The 17,633-nt window shown below is 41.5% G+C and overlaps 6 protein-coding genes across 6 annotated transcripts; 3 read left to right on the top strand and 3 right to left on the bottom strand.

The window, feature by feature from the left end:
• Positions 1-11: 11 nt before the first annotated feature.
• On the top strand, positions 12-2,774 carry BATDEDRAFT_20707 (uncharacterized protein). The gene is made up of 3 exons (XM_006681569.1): positions 12-169; positions 408-654; positions 725-2,774. Exons 1-3 carry the CDS (start codon positions 47-49, stop codon positions 2,662-2,664), a joined length of 2,310 nt encoding a protein of 769 aa, XP_006681632.1. The 5' UTR covers positions 12-46; the 3' UTR covers positions 2,665-2,774.
• Positions 2,775-3,017: 243 nt separating this feature from the next.
• On the bottom strand, positions 3,018-5,397 carry BATDEDRAFT_91440 (uncharacterized protein). Its single transcript, XM_006681722.1, has 7 exons — positions 5,225-5,397; positions 4,930-5,013; positions 4,735-4,848; positions 4,315-4,615; positions 4,090-4,248; positions 3,459-4,023; positions 3,018-3,375 (listed from the first exon to the last, which is right to left on the bottom strand). The coding sequence occupies exons 1-7, from the start codon at positions 5,375-5,377 to the stop codon at positions 3,084-3,086; spliced, it is 1,668 nt and encodes a 555-aa protein (XP_006681785.1). The 5' UTR covers positions 5,378-5,397; the 3' UTR covers positions 3,018-3,083.
• Positions 5,398-5,710: 313 nt separating this feature from the next.
• Positions 5,711-8,942, top strand: BATDEDRAFT_35961 (uncharacterized protein; the record flags this gene model as incomplete). Its single annotated transcript, XM_006681665.1, has 11 exons — positions 5,711-5,821; positions 6,021-6,081; positions 6,168-6,259; positions 6,397-6,484; positions 6,573-6,773; positions 6,863-7,131; positions 7,200-7,372; positions 7,467-8,151; positions 8,285-8,446; positions 8,540-8,806; positions 8,884-8,942. 11 exons carry the CDS (start codon positions 5,711-5,713, stop codon positions 8,920-8,922), a joined length of 2,148 nt encoding a protein of 715 aa, XP_006681728.1. The 3' UTR covers positions 8,923-8,942.
• Positions 8,943-8,977: 35 nt separating this feature from the next.
• On the bottom strand, positions 8,978-10,643 carry BATDEDRAFT_35960 (tryptophan--tRNA ligase WRS1; the record flags this gene model as incomplete). The annotated part of the gene is made up of 5 exons (XM_006681664.1): positions 8,978-9,138; positions 9,217-9,525; positions 9,614-10,100; positions 10,172-10,291; positions 10,390-10,643. 5 exons carry the CDS (start codon positions 10,641-10,643, stop codon positions 9,031-9,033), a joined length of 1,278 nt encoding a protein of 425 aa, XP_006681727.1. The 3' UTR covers positions 8,978-9,030.
• A 143-nt stretch (positions 10,644-10,786) lies between these two features.
• BATDEDRAFT_20698 (uncharacterized protein) lies at positions 10,787-12,574 on the bottom strand. The gene has a single exon (XM_006681568.1). It carries the CDS (start codon positions 12,540-12,542, stop codon positions 11,214-11,216), a length of 1,329 nt encoding a protein of 442 aa, XP_006681631.1. The 5' UTR covers positions 12,543-12,574; the 3' UTR covers positions 10,787-11,213.
• Positions 12,575-16,142: 3,568 nt separating this feature from the next.
• Positions 16,143-17,582, top strand: BATDEDRAFT_13717 (2-hexaprenyl-6-methoxy-1,4-benzoquinone methyltransferase; the record flags this gene model as incomplete). Its single annotated transcript, XM_006681524.1, has 5 exons — positions 16,143-16,332; positions 16,496-16,645; positions 16,755-16,898; positions 17,049-17,253; positions 17,363-17,582. 5 exons carry the CDS (start codon positions 16,143-16,145, stop codon positions 17,580-17,582), a joined length of 909 nt encoding a protein of 302 aa, XP_006681587.1.
• Positions 17,583-17,633: the final 51 nt, after the last annotated feature.

Raw genomic sequence — 17,633 nt, 5'->3', positions numbered from 1 at the left:
TTCTTTGTATTGATCAACACATTCAGACTTTTATTATTATACTATCATGTCTGTTGTTGCTACAAATCTCGGTTTCCCTCGCATGGGTGCTGTTCGTGACCTTAAAAAGTTGGTCGAAGCCTACTGGGCTAGCAAGATCTCTTGCGACGACCTGCTTGCTGGTGCCAAGGTTAGTTTTGTTGGGCGGAAGTTGAACTGATCTTTGAACATTCTATACTGTTGTATCGATACATGTTGAGAATATATGAATTGTATTGTTTAATCATCAACTGAGTGTCTTGTTCAACCCCTGCTGTTGTTGATTCCATTTTTGTGTTGCTGACAAATCCACTCATTGAAGATCTGATTTATTGTTTATGCAATTTCATGTTTGGTTGGCTTATTATGTTTGTACACTTGTTCAATAGGCACTTCGTGCTACTCACTGGAAGCTTCAGAGTCAAGTTCTCTCTGCTGGATATGTTCCATCCAACGACTTTTCCATGTACGACCATGTTCTTGACCATGCCTTCCTGTTTGGTGTCATTCCCGATCGCTACCACTCTATTCCCAACAAGATTGACCAATACTTTGCTATGGGTCGTGGTTTGCAGCGTCCCGCTGAAGGAATCGATGTTCCTGCTATGGAGATGAAAAAGTGGTTCGATACCAACTGTAAGTAATTGGAGTGTTTAATGTGTTGCTTGTAGATCTGCTGACTGACTTGATTCTTGTTGCTTTTCAGACCATTACATTGTTCCCGAGTTCTCTTCATCCACCAAGTTTAGTCTGAACACTCTTAAACCCGTTGAAGAGTTCCTCGAGGCCAAATCTATTGGTGTTGCGACTCGTCCTGTTTTGCTTGGTCCCATTTCGTTCCTTTTGCTCGGAAAGGGCGACAAAAACGCTTCGGCCGGATTTGATGTTCTGTCGCTGCTCGACTCTTTCCTGCCTGTATACACCTCGCTGCTTACTAAGCTGCAAGAGGCCGGTGCTACTCACGTCCAGATCGATGAGTCTATTCTTGCTCTCGACCAGCCCGCCTCTCTCAAGGCTGCTTACACCAAGACCTACGCTGCTATCCGTGCTGCTTGCCCCAAGCTCAACATCATGGTTGCTTCGTATTTCGGTACTATTGGATCCAACCTTGATTTCATTGCTGATCTTCCCATTGATACCATTCACGTTGACCTTGTCCGTGCTCCCGAAGATCTTGACCTTGTCCTTGCTCGCATTGCCGGATCAACCAAATCTGTTTCTGTTGGTGTTGTCAATGGCCGTAACATTTGGATGAACGATCTTGCCAAATCTATTGCCACTGTCAAGAAGGCTGTTGCTGCTGTCGGTGCTGCTCGCGTTCTTGTTGCTCCTTCTTGCTCGATGCTCCATTCCCCACACTCTCTCGAGTCTGAAAAGAAGATGAACCCCACCATCAAGGCGTGGATGTCATTTGCTGTTCAGAAATTGCACGAGCTCCAGATCATTGCCAAGGCTGTTTCAGACCCATCTTCTGTTGCTGCCGAGCTTGCTGCCAACAAGGCTGCCATTGAGGACCGCAAGGTTTCCCCTCTGATCCACGACCCCAAGGTTCAGGAAGAGCTCAAGAACCTTTCTCCTGCCATGTTCAAGCGTCAACACGAGTTTGCTGTTCGTGAAGCTGTTCAGAAGACTAAGCTCAATCTGCCTGCTTTCCCTACCACCACTGTCGGATCATTCCCTCAAACCAAGGATGTCCGTGTTGCTCGTCAAAAGTTCAAGAAGAGCGAGTGGACTCAGAAGCAGTACGATGACTTTGTCAAGTCTGAAATCGAAAAGACTGTTCGCTTCCAGGAGAACGTCGGTCTTGATGTTCTTGTCCACGGTGAGTTTGAGCGTAACGACATGGTTGAATTCTTCGGTGAGCACCTCAAGGGTTACGTCTTTTCCGAGAACGGCTGGGTCCAGTCCTACGGATCTCGTTGCGTCAAGCCTCCTATTATCTTTGGTGATGTCAGCCGTCCTACTGCCATGACTGTTGATGTCTCTGTTTACGCACAGTCTCTCACCACCAAGCCTATGAAGGGTATGCTTACTGGTCCCGTCACCATGCTTCAGTGGTCGTTTGTTCGTGATGATCAACCCCGAAAGGACACTACTTTCCAGATTGCACTTGCTCTGCGTAAGGAAGTATGCGATCTTGAAGCTGCTGGTCTTCCTGCTATTCAGATTGATGAGCCTGCTATTCGTGAGGGTCTTCCCCTTCGCAAGGAAGCTCATGCCGCTTATCTCGAGTGGGCCGTCAACTCCTTCTTGCTTTCCTCCACTGGTGTCAGGGACGAGACTCAGATCCACACACACATGTGCTACTCTGACTTTAACGACATTTTCCAGTCCATTTCCGACCTTGATGCCGACTGCATTACCATTGAGAACTCCAAGTCTGACCTCAAATTGTTGCGTGCCTTTGAGGCTCATGGCTACACTCGTGGCATTGGTCCCGGTCTCTACGATATCCATTCTCCTCGTGTTCCACCTGTTACTGAGATCAGGGAACGTCTTCAAGCCATTTCCAAGTATATTGACGCTCGTCTTCTCTGGGTTAACCCCGACTGTGGTCTCAAGACTCGTGGCTGGGCCGAGACCGAGTCTGCTCTCAAGAACATGTGCGATGTTGCCAAGGAGTTCCGTGCAGCCAGCTCTGCTTAATTCTTTACATCCATTTTATTGATTTGATTCTGTTTTTTTCACCATTCCTTTACCATTGATTGGATTTAGCATTTATCTTGAATAACATATTTTTATTCTGAACCATGTTTTAAAATTGGAGTGTTTGTATTTTATTGAATGATGATGCAATAGTTTAAAAGATGAATAACTTGTAAAGAAAACATTGGAGAGTGCTAGCTGTTTGCCTAGTTGATGTGCAGAGGGTATACCAACCACGACTTTGATCCCATCATCCGAATTCAACATTCCACCACCCATCCATGTTCAACAAGTACGACATGATTGAATGGATTAAACTGATAGTCGAGTTGAATAGTATTCAAAGATTTTTTGCCGAAAAACGATTGTTTATTGGTATACAACAAACGTATCAGAGATCAAACCACAACCCCGTGCAATTACAAAGGAATGTTACCATGCTTTTTATAAGGATTGACAAGTTTTTTAGTTTTGAGCATTTTTAGATCTCGAATGATTCGCGCTCGAGTTTCAGAGGGCATGATGACATCGTCCAAGAATCCACGCTGAGCAGCTGGGAGTGGGTTGGCAAATTTGGTGATGTAGTCGGCTTCTGCTTGACTTTTATCCTTGACGGATCTAAAAATGATTTCGACTGCACCTTTGGCACCCATCACGGCAATTTCACCTGTTGGCCAAGAGTAGTTCATGTCACCACGAAGATGCTTTGAGCTAATAGATCATCAATACAAAATGGTACACACGGTAGTTGGTACATGCATCACCCATGTTTTAGTCTGATTGGTAGGACTTACCTCATGACGTCGTAAGCACCACCATAAGCCTTGCGAGTAATGACGGTGATTTTGGGAACGGTGGCTTCAGCATAAGCGTAAAGCAGTTTAGCACCATTACGAATAATACCGTTGTGCTCTTGAGCAGTGCCGGGTAGGAAACCGGGTACATCAACAAATGTCAAAAGCGGAATATTAAAGGCATCGCAAAACCGGACCCATCGAGCAGCCTTGATGGATGCATTGATGTCAAGAACACCAGAGGATACAGTGGGTTGATTAGCAATGATGGATACGGTTTCACCATCAAGACGACCAAACCCAACAACAATGTTTTTAGCAAAGTCGGGCATGATTTCAAAAAAGTTGCCATCGTCAACAACACGGGTAATGACATCCTTGATATCATACGCTTTAGTAGAGTCTGAAGGGACAAGAATGTCCAGTGCAGAGTCTTTGCGATTGGGTAGATCATCGGTGGGACGAACAGGAATGGGATGACGGTTGGAAAGTGGTAAAAAGTCGATGAATTCGCGAAGACGAGTAAGCGCTTCAATGTCATTATCAAAGGCCAAATGTGCAACACCTAATTAAAAGCATAAATATTTGAGTTTCACATGAACAACGTAGATATACATCATCACATGGATACCTGATTTGGTGGTGTGGGGACCAGCTCCACCGAGCTCTTCCTGGGTGACTTGCTCATTAGTGACAGCCTTGACAACCTCGGGCCCAGTAACAAAAAGATAAGATGTATCGCGCACCATAAATGTAAAGTCAGTGAGTGCCGGAGAGTATACCGCACCACCTAGATATATGAATCAATAGAATGAATAACACGCTGATCCAATGCTAGAGGCTATAAGGCGAATACCTGCACAAGGACCCATGATAAGAGAGATTTGAGGAATAACACCAGAGGCCAGCACATTTTTTTGGAAAATGTCAGCGTATCCACCAAGAGAATCGACACCTTCCTGAATACGAGCACCACCCGAGTCGTTTAAGCCAATGACAGGAGCACCAACAAGCATTGCCTGGTCCATGATCTTGCAGATTTTTTGAGCATTTGTCTTTGAAAGACTTCCACCATATGCAGTAAAATCTTGACTAAAAACGTAGATCAAGCGACCATTTACGGTTCCATACCCAGTCACAACACCATCACCAGTGATCTAGCATGCACAATATATATTTGTCGAGTTAGATTCCCGATCACAAAGTGATCTAATCTTGACAAGTATTTGACTCGGACTGGCAAACATTTTACAAAGTCAAGGGTTAAGATGCTTGCCTTTGTGTCTGCCATTCCAAAATCATGGCATTGATGTTCTACAAACGCATCGTATTCACAAAACGATCCAGAATCAAGCAGCAAATCAACTCGTTCGCGAGCAGTGAGTTTGCCCTATTCAAACCATGAACAGTTAGATATCGAGTAACAAGTAGCCCAAGATCAGCAACATTAACTAAGCGATTAAAAACATACCTTGTTGTGCTGAGCCTCGATACGCTTGAGACCACCGCCCAGTTTACTTTCGGCTCTTTTTGACTCGATCTTGTAAAGCACTGCCTATATGTATGAATAGAATCAGTACAAGTGATGGATATTGGATGATTGAATGTAGATCGATGAGGCTCAATCTTGCGATTCAAAGGCAAGACCGAGAGTAGCTGACAAGATTTTACACAAATAAGAATGATCTAAAAGGTTGATTGAAACTAGGAGATGGAATATATTGATTGAATACAAGTTGATGTGGGTTGAATATACAATGGATTACATTTTCCTTGACAGAAGGATCGGATGATGCAACAGTTGTAGCCAGCGAACGAAGAACAGTCGATGTAGAGCGATAAACAGATGCTCTGGAGAATTGATTCAAGGCAGTTGAACGAGTCAATAGTCTTGGAAATGCTCTAACAAGACCAGTCATGGTGAAATAGTTGAATCTTGAATATCAAAGAATTTTAGTTGAAGATTTACGCCATTAATCTGAACATTTAAATTATTACAAAGTTGGTTTTATAAAACCTAAAGAGAATTCATAACGTACTCTTTAGTAATGAATTGGTTTTAATAATGAATTGTTTTTAGTAATGAATTCCAATAATAGATTCTCTTTAGTAATGAATTCCAACAATCAATTCCCTTTAATAATAGATTCCCTTTAATAATATATTTTTGGAAATCAAAAGTTTTTAGGGTGTTTGATATGAATTGCAGTGTTGCGGGTTTACTCCACTTTCTTATTAATACAATCTGATTCATGTCGTCCTTCTTTCGTCTGTCTGCTGCTATTCCAGCTAGGCAGGCATTGGCTGGTTCTGTTCACTCCAAATCTCTCATCAGGTTTTCTTCCACCACTGGTTATGGAAAGGTAATGTCTTGAACTTTGTTGGAATAGTCGGTCAGATACTGTCATTCACCATGCAACTGCTGGATCGTTGCAAACTTGTCTTGGTCAAACCATTTTATCTTTTAATAAAATACACATTTAATAGAGGCTTAATACTCTTGAATGATCATTTATTCATGAATGGCAGCTAATCCCTTTTTGCATTCATCTTGATAACTAGACATTCGATAAGATCTTGATTGCTAATCGTGGCGAGATCGCATGCAGAGTGATTCGTACAGGTATGTATCTGCCATATTCAGTTTTGATTCAATGGTGCTAAACTCTACCATCACCTTTTTAAATGATTGAATGTGTTTGAATCTAGCCAAGAAAATGGGCATCAAAACTGTAGCAATTTATTCTGATGCCGATATCAACTCTCTTCACGTTCGTTTGGCTGACGAGGCAATCAACGTAGTACGTTCTTTTGCTGAAATGCTTTAGTTTGATCTTGTGTTGGACTATCCATTTTAGTTTGGCTTGGAAATCATCCTGTTTGACTGATCATTCATGAATCTGATCTGTATCTACTCATTCACTGGTTTAAACAATAGGGCCCTCCTGCTACCAGCAAAAGCTATTTGAATATTCCAAACATCATTGGTGCTATCAAACAGACTGGTGCACAGGCTGTTCATCCTGGTATGCTAAACACTTGTTTTCAATTGATTTATATGTTTTCAATTGCCATTGGTAGATGCCAACTCATTTTAATTCTAATACGAAATAGGTTATGGGTTTTTGTCGGAAAACAGCCAGTTTGTGCATGCACTGGATGAGATTGGTGCTGTGTTCATTGGTCCCAATGAACGTGCCATGGCTGCAATGGGTGACAAGATTCAGAGTAAAATAATTGCCAAGGAAGCCAAGGTTACTACTATTCCTGGATTCAATGGTGTCGTGGAAAATGTCGATCATGCCGTCAAAATTGGTGAGTTGATATTCCCAATGTATCCTTGTATACACCACTATAACATCAAGTCTTGTGACTCATGAGTGTGGTGATCATGTACTGTTTAGCAAATGAGATTGGCTATCCTGTCATGATCAAGGCATCTGCTGGCGGTGGTGGAAAGGGCATGCGTATTGCATGGAATGACAAGGAAGCTCGTGAAGCATTCAAGATTTCTTCTTCCGAGGCACTCTCCAGTTTTGGTGACAGTCGTCTTCTCGTAGAAAAGTTTATTGAAGATCCACGCCACATTGAAATTCAATTGATTGGTGATCAGCACGGAAATACCATTTATCTTCCAGAGCGTGAATGTTCCATTCAACGTCGTAATCAAAAGGTATTCGTATCTACTCTTGTATCTCTGCATGCTGTGTACGCTCAACATTTAACGCTGCTATTCAATAGGTGATTGAAGAAGCTCCTAGCGTCCATATCGATATTGCTACTCGCAAGGCAATGGGTGAACAGGCGGTCGCTCTTGCCAAAAATGTTGGTTACTATTCGGCTGGTACTTGTGAATTTCTTGTTGATCCCAAACGCAACTTTTACTTTTTAGAGATGAACACTCGTCTTCAAGTGTACGTGCCATGTGCTGGTTTAAATTTAAATTTAAATGCAACCAGAATATATGTTGATTGTGACTCATTTATTTTTAAAATGCCATTTTTATAGCGAGCATCCAATCACAGAGTACATTACTGGACTTGATCTTGTTGAACAAATGATTCGTGTTGCTGCCAAACAAAAGCTTGGTTTTACGCAATCTGATATCAAAATCAATGGTTGGGCCTTTGAGTCGCGTGTGTATGCTGAAGATCCTGAAAAATACCTTCCTTCTATTGGTCGTCTCAACAGATACATTGAGCCAGCAATTCCGGCTTCAGGAAGTGTCCGCTGTGATTCGGGTATTGTTGAGGGATCTGAAATTTCAATTTATTATGATCCACTTATTTGCAAGCTCTGCACACACGGCCCCACTCGTGAAGCTGCCATGAAAGAGATGCAGCATGCACTTGACACGTACGTTATCAAGGGTGTCACGCACAACATTCCACTTCTCCGTGATGTCATTAGCCATCCCCGTTTTCAATCTGGAAAAATATCAACTGGGTTTCTTGCTGAAGAATACCCTACTGGATTCAAGGGTCATAAACTGACCCCCCAGAGCCATCGCGAACTACTGTCTGTTGCTGGATATATCTTTGCTCGTCGCGACCTTCGCAACCGTAGCTGGATAGATGGCGGTGGTTCAGTTTCCCAGGGGGCAAACAAAAAGTCCGAATGGGATCTTCACATTAGTACTGGAAACGGTCATTACGAAAATGTCACTGTGGTTAAACAGGGCGATACATTTGTGGTAATTTTGGATTTTGGATTTTGAATCCAATGTTTAAAAAACTGACTGTTGGAGTGTATGGGATGGGTTTTTTTATGAAATTGCTAATTTGTACCTTGATGGGTGACTGTCAATTTACTATGTCATGTTGTAGATCACTGCCAAGGGTGAATCTGTTACAGTTTCTGCAAACTGGGCACTGGAATCTCCACTGATCAATGCCAAGCTTGTTCATGATGGTGCTGATTCGTCTGTTGTTGTTCAATACCTTGAAAGCCTTCCACTCGGTTTCCGATTGCAACATTACGGCTCCAAAGTCAGTATAGACGCATCTTGATAGTGTGTTGATTACTATTTTTGTACTGACTTGATCCATTTGTATATGATGATGATGGGTTTACGTGTTTAGTTTGATATTCAAGTTCGCACAAAAACACAGCAGGATCTATCTATTCATATGAAAGAGCGTGAGAAGCTTGATCTCACTCGCATGATCTTATCTCCAATGCCTGGCTCGGTTGTCAGTATATCGGTCAAGGTCGACGATGTGGTGTCTGAAGGATCTGAGCTGGCTGTTGTTGAAGCCATGAAAATGCAAAACGTCATTCGCGCACCTAGAGCTGGCAAAATCAAAAAGGTGAATGTGCAAGCAGGTGCAAGCGTTGCTGGCGATGAGGTGGGTTTCATTTACAATATTTTATAACGGGTATATCGAGTAAATGATTTATCCTTTTGTACCATGTATACCCTTAGATCATGATCGAGTTTTATGAAGACCAAGTCAAGAAATAGTAATAAAACTGCTATTCACCAAATGGAATGTATTTTTTATTCAACATTGCAAGCTATATTTTAGTTGATTTGTTTGTAAATGTATTTTCCTAGTGTTTGGCAGCACTGTCATTCAGACTTGATGCTTACGTTGGTAGGCGGTTTAAGATCACACTTTTTGGGTACGGTGGGATCCATAAAGGACTTGATAGTTTCCTCAGTTACCAGTTTTCGCCTCTAGTGATTGCAACAAGGAGATCAACAACCCATTCCAAAACATCAATACAAATGCATCAGTAGTTGTGCAAGACAAACCTCTTGGACTGGCGCGACCAACTCCTGTACGACAGTAATACAGCGTTTCTTTAGCTCGCCAGTGCTCATAGCCCCACTACGGTAAGCAATACGAATATTTTCCAGTTCCTCATCGTCGTTAAGAAAGAAACGAAGGTATTGGAAACTGACATCCACGTCGGTATCGCCACCTAATTCAGCGTGTTTCTCGGCAGTGTCTTGGCCACCTGAAAAGGCATGACGGTTAATTTTATTCTTGATCTGAGCCAAAGTGTCGTTAATGTAGATGGCAGAGTTGGGATTGGAAGCAGACATCTTGGTACCCGGACCCTATGTATAGCAGAATATAGCGATTAGGTTAAATGAGATGGGTTGATTTTTCAACACGTCGAGTAGGGTATTGGCCAAACAGACATACCTGAAGAGCAGGGAAGAATTTGGCATGAATCAAAGCAGGTTTGGGATACTTGAGTTTTGAAGCAACATCTCTAGTCAGACGAAAGTATGGATCCTGATCGATTGCGCAAGGAATCAAACAAGGCACATCGCCCTTGGGTCCGAATATATGCGGAAAGGTATTCGAAAACGAGGGAGCTGCCTGAACACTCACGAAATGCAGTTTGCCTACATTATCGCTGTCAGTAAATCCAAAGGTCGCACGGGATACACTAGCAGTGATTGTTTTTGAGATCTTGACAATATTTTGGTAAAACGGAGGACACATGTATTCGAGATTGGAGAAGATGAATGTACGCTCTGGATCGAAACCAAATGACATGATATCTTTGGCATTTTCAATCATAAAGACTCGAGAATCTTCAATCTTGCGATCAGGAGTAAAAAGAAACTTTTCATCGTCGGTGAGTTGAACCACTAGCGGTGCCTTGAACACATCCTGCAGCCATCTATGAAACATGATCGAATGCTGTGAATATCCAACTTGAACAAAACGTAAATCAATAAAACGATACATTACTTGCAAAAGATAAACGGAACCATATGACCAACATGCATGCTGCCACTGCTGGGACCTCTACCGGTATACAAATAGAATGGCTTTCCCTGCTCATACTTGTCAAGAATCAAATTGAGTTCTCTAAATTCAACATGTTTGGATGAGCACAAAGACCAATGAATCCGACTGACTAGTTGAAACAGTCGATATAGAATGATATAAAACCTGACAAGACACACCTATGAGAGAAAAACAGACCTCGACGCAAGAAAGGATGAGGCTTGACACCAGTTAGTTTTTCTAATCTCTGCAACAACACTTCATCGATGGGTTTAGTGCCAAAGTCTGAAATGAGTTTAGTGTAGTCAATAGCAACCAGTTTGCCATTGACTGTTGCACCCTGAACAGTCCAAGGATCAATCTTTTGCTGACAAGTATCGGATGTAGAAACCTGTTCCTGGGATTGAAGTCGAGAATCTGAAGTATCGGTCATCTTGAAGGTAAAAACTAACGAATTCAAACCCAAACCAAAACCAATTCATGTTGAATGCAACAATCGTCTGTATTCTGTTCATCGCTTTTAATACTCAACTTCGGCTCATGTGCCGGAAAGCTCAAAGCAAATATCACTCATTTAGAATCCAAGATGGCCAAAAGTATATTTTATTCAACTAAAAAAAGTCGGATTCTAACCAAGATTTAGAAATCATTCAAATGTGTTTTTGCAATCGATCTTACAAGTGTAAAAGCAAACGATTGCATGCGAATGGTCAATGTGGTTCCAGATGCATATGTGCATCATGCAGTCCATATCAAAATGGATGGAGTGAATAGTGTTCCAGAATCTAGATGCTGCTGTCTTTAAATGATAGCAACAGACCTGCAGAAGCAAACTGCGAGTTTCAGCAAGTATAAACTATTAAAAGAAATGACAGCCATATTGGGTAGCAACGACTCAGCAAACTAGTGTAGCATGCAATGTGAAAGGCAATCGGATGAATGTGAACGAGGCAAACAAGCAGTATCAAAGCACCAAAGAGCAATGAATGGTCAGGATGACAATTTAAAAGTGCCAAGGGATTCTCCGAACCAATGGCGAGTTACAACGTTGTTGGGGTGCGGATAATTTACTGACGCAACCGGAATGAATGACTGGGCCACGCAATGGAGTGGTTTGGGGTGTTGATGGAATGCAAATGGATTGCGATTGCTGACATTGAATGCAAGAGTGGCAAGACAACTTGCATGTGTCAGAAGATGCTTGTGTAGATTCGCAGGTGTCCTCACGCTCGGTGTGGCGATCCACTGTGTGCTTTTCTTCGGAACAAGCGCTTGAATCCAGAGTGTGGATCGAGGTCGAATCAATGGTTCGAGTATCAGCAGTCGAGACTGGGGCTGAAAAGGATGGCACTAATGGAATGTTGGCAACTGAAAATCTAGCCTGTGGTAAAGACATGCGCAATGCTGGATCGGGATGTAGTAATCCTCGAATCACAGTCGCCATCTCTGGTGCTAGATTGAACCAATTAGCAAGAATGTCTGGATTGTCAAGATACGCTCGATAGCTAACATCAGTTTGTGCATCTGCCATTTCCCACGGATTTTTGGCAGTCAGAATGTTGAGCATAAGAATGCCTACTGACCAAGTATCACCAAGAGCACAGTCGTATGGTAACAGTTTGACCTTGAGTCGGTTCTTGTCACTAGAGCTGGGAACCGTGACTTGCACAGGACGAGCGCACTCTGGGGACATGTATCTGTTGGATCCACAGCCAAACTGCAACGACTGTCGCTGATATGTCGCAAGACCAAAGTCACAGATTTTAAGTGTGCCTTGGCTACGGGATACGAGCAGATTCTCGGGTTTCAAATCTCGATGATAAATACCTCGCGCATGGCTATCAATCACAGCATCCATCATTTGTAGAATAAGTGTGCGTGCAAGAACAGTTCCTGCTGCTCCGTTACTCTCATTGTATTCACTGAGTGCATTAAGCAGGTCCGTTGTGCAATGTTCCATTACAATATTAATATGATGGGGTGACTCGACGACGTCATATAATTTCACTACAAGCGGGCAATCAGCAAGGTCACACATGGCCCGAATCTCGGTGCGAATCGCCTCCGACACTTGACGGCTAGACACTTCACCTGTTGTGGGATCTTTGGAAATACGTACAGGCAGTCTCTTGACAGCATATACTTGGGAAGGGTCGTTTAGTGAATGTGCGGTATAAACACCTGCAGATGAGCCTGCACCAATCTTGGAATTGATAACAAGTGTGCCAAGTGATGCAGAGTGGATAAGATGGTCGTTGGAAACTGGTTGATTGTTCTTCATGCTACCATGGGGTATCTGAACAGAAGACATGTTGGGAACGGAAAGTAGCATTGTGCAAGTATTGGATTGTGGTGTCAGGCTGAAGCGGTGGTTTAAGCCAACAAGAATCGTGACGAAGAATCGGGTTAAATAATAAATTACAAGTGGATAAGCGGCGTCCAAAGCGGAGCGGAAAATTAAAGTGAGCTGATTATCAAAAAAGGCGGATGATGCTAAAGTCTGAGGTACTCGTATCCCTTAAATTGATATACGTGGCCGAATTTGGACGGGATTACATATGTGAGTAGCTCCGATTGGTTTGCTTTTCTGGGGCCTTTGCATTTAGACCAAAACTTGAATCTATCAATAGGTTTAGTATGACTCAGACTATCATACACGTGGCGTGCATGATATCTTACTAGTTATCAACTCTCTATACTAGACTACTCCAGCTCTAATGACCCATATCTAGCTACGCCATTGTGCATACTCATTGCACCATTGTGCTTGCTAATTACAATATTTTACCCACTCAATAGCAAAGCAGTGATTTGCCACCAAGACCCATCTGTCAAATGCTCTTACAGTCAAGATCTGTTTTATAAAAGCATAGCCCAACTACAGACCCCAACTGACCACAAGTTGGTTAGCTTTTACACAGCTTGTTTCTAAAATATGCTGCTTCTGAATTCCAAAAAAACAACTCTGTAGCGACCTGAATTCAAGACTCCCTTTGTCAGTCCTCCCTACATTGGCTTTTCTCCTTGATTCTAATCCTTGGGTTACAGCCGTGCTCACATAAAATGAATCACTAAATAAGGGTGCCAAACACAATAAACGGCCCAGTCTCATGACATGAGAATGTCGGTTTCCACTAAATTTACTGGGTGCATTGTTTTTGAACTCCCTAGCAGCATTTGTTGGTCTTTCTCCTTTTTTGCTCATTGTGTATAAACAATTGAACATTTGTTCAAAGCAACACTCGCATTACGGTTCCAGAAAATCTCTAATCTTTGACGCTTTTTTAATCTCCAACTCCTTTCATCAAATCCAAATATTTGAGTAAACATTGGGTGATTGGTATCGAAGCAACAGTTGCATTCCTGAAACATGCTATCCTTGCTCTTTTGAACTAGAGCATATCCGAGTTTTAGAATACAGCAATGAACTGTAGTGGCAACATCAACAGTCAACCCCAGTATCTGGATCCCAATGAACCTGGTTTCAAATTGGGTGATCGTACAACGTATGACTGTCAAAAAAGATCAATCCCAATCCAAACTACGGCTTGATTGTGAACATCATATGATGAACACTGCTTATTAGATTGAAAACGGCTGTTCAGATCAGTCTAGTAAAAAGGCATCCATGCTCATTTGATTCTATACAACATCATTCCATAAAGCCACAAAGCCACAAATTCACCTATTCGTCATGGTCTGCCGACTGTTCAACAAACAATGTCGCGAGGTGTGATTTCATTATACCACTTCTATATTGTCTATTATCAATCCTGCTGGCAGCTTAGTATAGTATAAATGGTTTTATGCGGCGCGCGATTCCAGAAAGGAAGAATCGAGCATCAATTGAAGAGGCAGTGTAGCTAATTTCAAATAGGAAAACAACGGACACTTAACCATTGTTTATCCAAAGCAAAATAGAGGCAGTGATCCAAAGTAGATACAAAAAAGTATTTCATTTTACGTGAGTACGGCTATAGATTTTCCTGTTTTGATACAGCTTGGATCGGAATGGTTCGACCGAAACATTCCCGCTTACGTGGCCGAAGCTTATCGTTTGAAAAACTAGATTGCTCTGATCCTTGTAGAGTACTCTGCCATTCTGTCTGTTGATTCAAGCATATATTGCATTCTCATCCTCGCAACTAACAACAAGAGGAGTGAGAATAAAGAAAATAAAATCAGATTCTCAGTAACTATCTGAATGCCGGTATTTTATGCCCACACTTGATGGGTCACAATCTCTGAGCAAACAGCAGGATGAGTTGTCTACTCTCACAATTGTGCCAGGCCTTGATCGTTTTATAGTTGCTAACACTGTTCTACAGCACCGCTGCAGTATACCTCATGACAAACGATGATACATCATTGTTGAAGCCTCAGCCTCAATTTTAAAAAAGATGCATTCTGTGCCCTTCTTACACCATCTACAAGTATATCAAATGATGATTCATCAGTGACAAAAGGGATGAGAACGCATAATATTTATTTGTTTCGGCCAATCTCGTCATGTTTTGGAAACATCCAGACAGCATCTGGCAAACTGTTGCAGCATTTCGGAAACATGCATTTCTGTTTGCAACCCTGTACGACTGTCTTGGGTTAGCATAAACTATAACTGGAACGCCAAAGTTCTCGCACCGGAACAGGGTCAGTACCAAGCTCAACAAGCAATCGCCGCTAGATCAAATCAATGTTGTCCTGTATTAAAAGCCATATTCACGTAAAATGAAACTTTTGTAATGACTCTTGCTCCAGAGTAAACTATCGTTACATGTTCGATATTGACTATTTCTTTTATTGAAACTCTACTATACTCTAATATCGAAAATGCTCTAGTTCAAGAGAATATCTCAAGAATGCAACAGCTGTTTCTATGCGATCACCCAATGTTTGCTTGAAATAGTTGGTTTAAAAAAGGAAATTTGGAGGTTGAACCAATGTCAGGATGTGGAGTGTATTGGAACAAGAATGTGAGCATTTATACAATGTTTTTGTGCAAGAATGAGCAGAGGACACATTGTTGCCCAGTAAGATCGTCACCAATCCATGACTTTTTATCATGTATTTTAGTTTAGTGTTTCATTATACACGAATACTATTAATGAATCAACAGCATCAACAGGTCGTTCAACAAACTGGTCGTGCCAACAAGTCGGATTGTCGTCGCGGTACACGAGCAATAGATAATTCTGGCATTCAAATCAGCAAACAATCTACTGTTTACAAAAGAATATCAAGAAACGTAACCCTCGATCTTACACAAAACTGCAGTCGAGTGAATGTATGCAAGTGTCCCTAAAACATGATATGCACTGATGGTGATGATTACTGACCATCTTTCATCCCTTTTGTTGCTTGCTGTGATGGAATGAATTTGACTTTTTAATTCTCTGACAACGATCAGCCATTATTAGTGTTGATTCAATCAAGAATTAGTCGGAGAATGCAAGATTTCTCAACGCTGCACTCTGCAATTCCAGTATCTCTGATCTAGATCAAGATTTGGCTTGAGCAGATTTGAAATAAATCACGTGAAGATATTCTCATTTTGGTTGGAATCGAGCAAAATATTAGTTTGTATTAATTCTGATTTGGTAAGAATATCACCCAAAAACGTACATCCGTTGTGAATGTCTTGCATTGATTGTGTAGCTGAATTCACTTTTGAGAATGCATTAAAGCGACTCGACATATTCCTATCAATTTGCTGAGATTTAAACAGTTAAACTTGATAGTTTGCTTCATCTCAACTGCCAAACAGCATTTTGTCACTTTTAAATATTTCCCGTCATTCTAGAGTATACATTCTAATCCTCTTTACTATATCTATGTCAATACTTTCAAATATAAAACTCATTTGCTATCCCATCAACACAAAAACCAGCAGAAACTATCCTAAACCAGATCGATTGGCCAGATTGACGCCATCATGTTTTTTATATCTAGATCAGTAATTAAACAGGCTAGATCTGTTGGACTGCTACAGAATTTGACTTCAAAAAGTATAACGAGTTCAACGTATCGCCATATTTCATCCACACCGATTGCCTTTGAATCTCAATCTGAAACAACACATTTTGGCTTTAAAACAGTCAATAAAGACGACAAGGAAACTTTAGGTAATTCACCCGTTTATTCGCTTTAATGTAGCGTTTCTATAAAATCCATTAGTGTTGGATCAGATTTTGAGTGTTTACATATCGAGTCCAAGATCTGTCAGACCCGATCAAATTCAACCAATGTGCATGCAGGATAAATAATAAACTAATCACGGCTGGATAGTTGGACAGGTCTTTCGTAGTGTGGCAGGAAACTATGATGTTATGAACGACTTTATGAGTGGTGGTGTTCATAGACTATGGAAAGATCACTTTATTAATTCACTCGCTCCAAGCCCTACAACAAAACTAATCGATGTTGCTGGAGGAACAGGTATGCTTGCTACTACCAAAGTTTATTCATCTACTATTGATTGAAAGGTACCATTTGCTACTATATGGTTGTATTAAAGTTGGACACTATTATACTGTTTCACTTTTAGGCGACATTGCGTTTAGATTCTTGGACAGTGTCAAGCGTAATCATGGAGGTGTTGGTCAAGCACAAGTCACTGTTTTGGACATCAACCCTGCCATGTTGCAAGTTGGGCGTGAACGTGCTCTCAAATTGGGATATCCTGTCGACTGTAAGTATCAGCAAAACATACTGTTAAAAATGGATCCTTGATGTCTAGATGTTGCATTTCAAACTAATTTTAATTCTCTGCAATTCACTTGTTACAAACCATACTTGCATGCTAAATTCAATGTTTTATCATGACTTACGCGACTTTTAGCACCACACATTTCATTCCAAGAGGCGAACGCTGAGCATCTAGAAACCATTCCTGATGCGTCTGTGGATGCATACACCATCGCATTTGGCATTCGAAACTGTACTCATATTGACAAGGTCATCAGTGAAGCCTATCGTGTTCTTAAACCTGGCGGTCGGTTCATGGTGCTTGAATTTTCCAGTGTTCAAAACCCTATTATTCGCAGGTAAGCCTTGTAGCTTTGATGATTGCCTCATACCCGCTGTCAATAGTATATACCATCAACTCTGATACCCACTACAATCAACTGGACTATATCCAATGTACACCTATAGTGTATACGATCTGTACTCGTTTCGCATGATTCCAATACTGGGAGAACTTGTTGCAAATGACCGAGCTTCGTATGAATATCTTGTAGAATCCATTCGAAAGTTTCCACCGCAAATCGAGTTTGCTAAAATGATTCAGCAGGCTGGATTTACTGTTGTTGGACAAGGATGGGAGGATCTTACATTTGGTATTGCTGCCATTCATTCTGGATTCAAACTATAAACTTGAAATAAAAAGTTGGTTTTTGGTACTGCTAGTACTCGTGTTGTGATC

Source organism: Batrachochytrium dendrobatidis (assembly GCF_000203795.2).
Source record: "Batrachochytrium dendrobatidis JAM81 unplaced genomic scaffold BATDEscaffold_13, whole genome shotgun sequence".
In the NCBI taxonomy this organism is placed as follows: Eukaryota; Fungi; Chytridiomycota; class Chytridiomycetes; order Rhizophydiales; genus Batrachochytrium; species Batrachochytrium dendrobatidis.
This window is presented reverse-complemented; position numbering and strand designations above follow the sequence as displayed.

Coding starts and splice junctions, on each gene's coding strand:
- BATDEDRAFT_20707 (XM_006681569.1), top strand. CDS start 47: ATGTCTGTTGTTGCTACAAATCTCGGTTTCCCTCGCATGGGTGCTGTT. Junction 170..407: donor ACCTGCTTGCTGGTGCCAAG/GTTAGTTTTGTT, acceptor CTTGTTCAATAG/GCACTTCGTGCTACTCACTG. Junction 655..724: donor AAAGTGGTTCGATACCAACT/GTAAGTAATTGG, acceptor GTTGCTTTTCAG/ACCATTACATTGTTCCCGAG.
- BATDEDRAFT_91440 (XM_006681722.1), bottom strand. CDS start 5,377: ATGACTGGTCTTGTTAGAGCATTTCCAAGACTATTGACTCGTTCAACT. Junction 4,024..4,089: donor TCCCCACACCACCAAATCAG/GTATCCATGTGA, acceptor GCTTTTAATTAG/GTGTTGCACATTTGGCCTTT. Junction 3,376..3,458: donor GGTGCTTACGACGTCATGAG/GTAAGTCCTACC, acceptor ATGATCTATTAG/CTCAAAGCATCTTCGTGGTG.
- BATDEDRAFT_20698 (XM_006681568.1), bottom strand. CDS start 12,542: ATGCTACTTTCCGTTCCCAACATGTCTTCTGTTCAGATACCCCATGGT.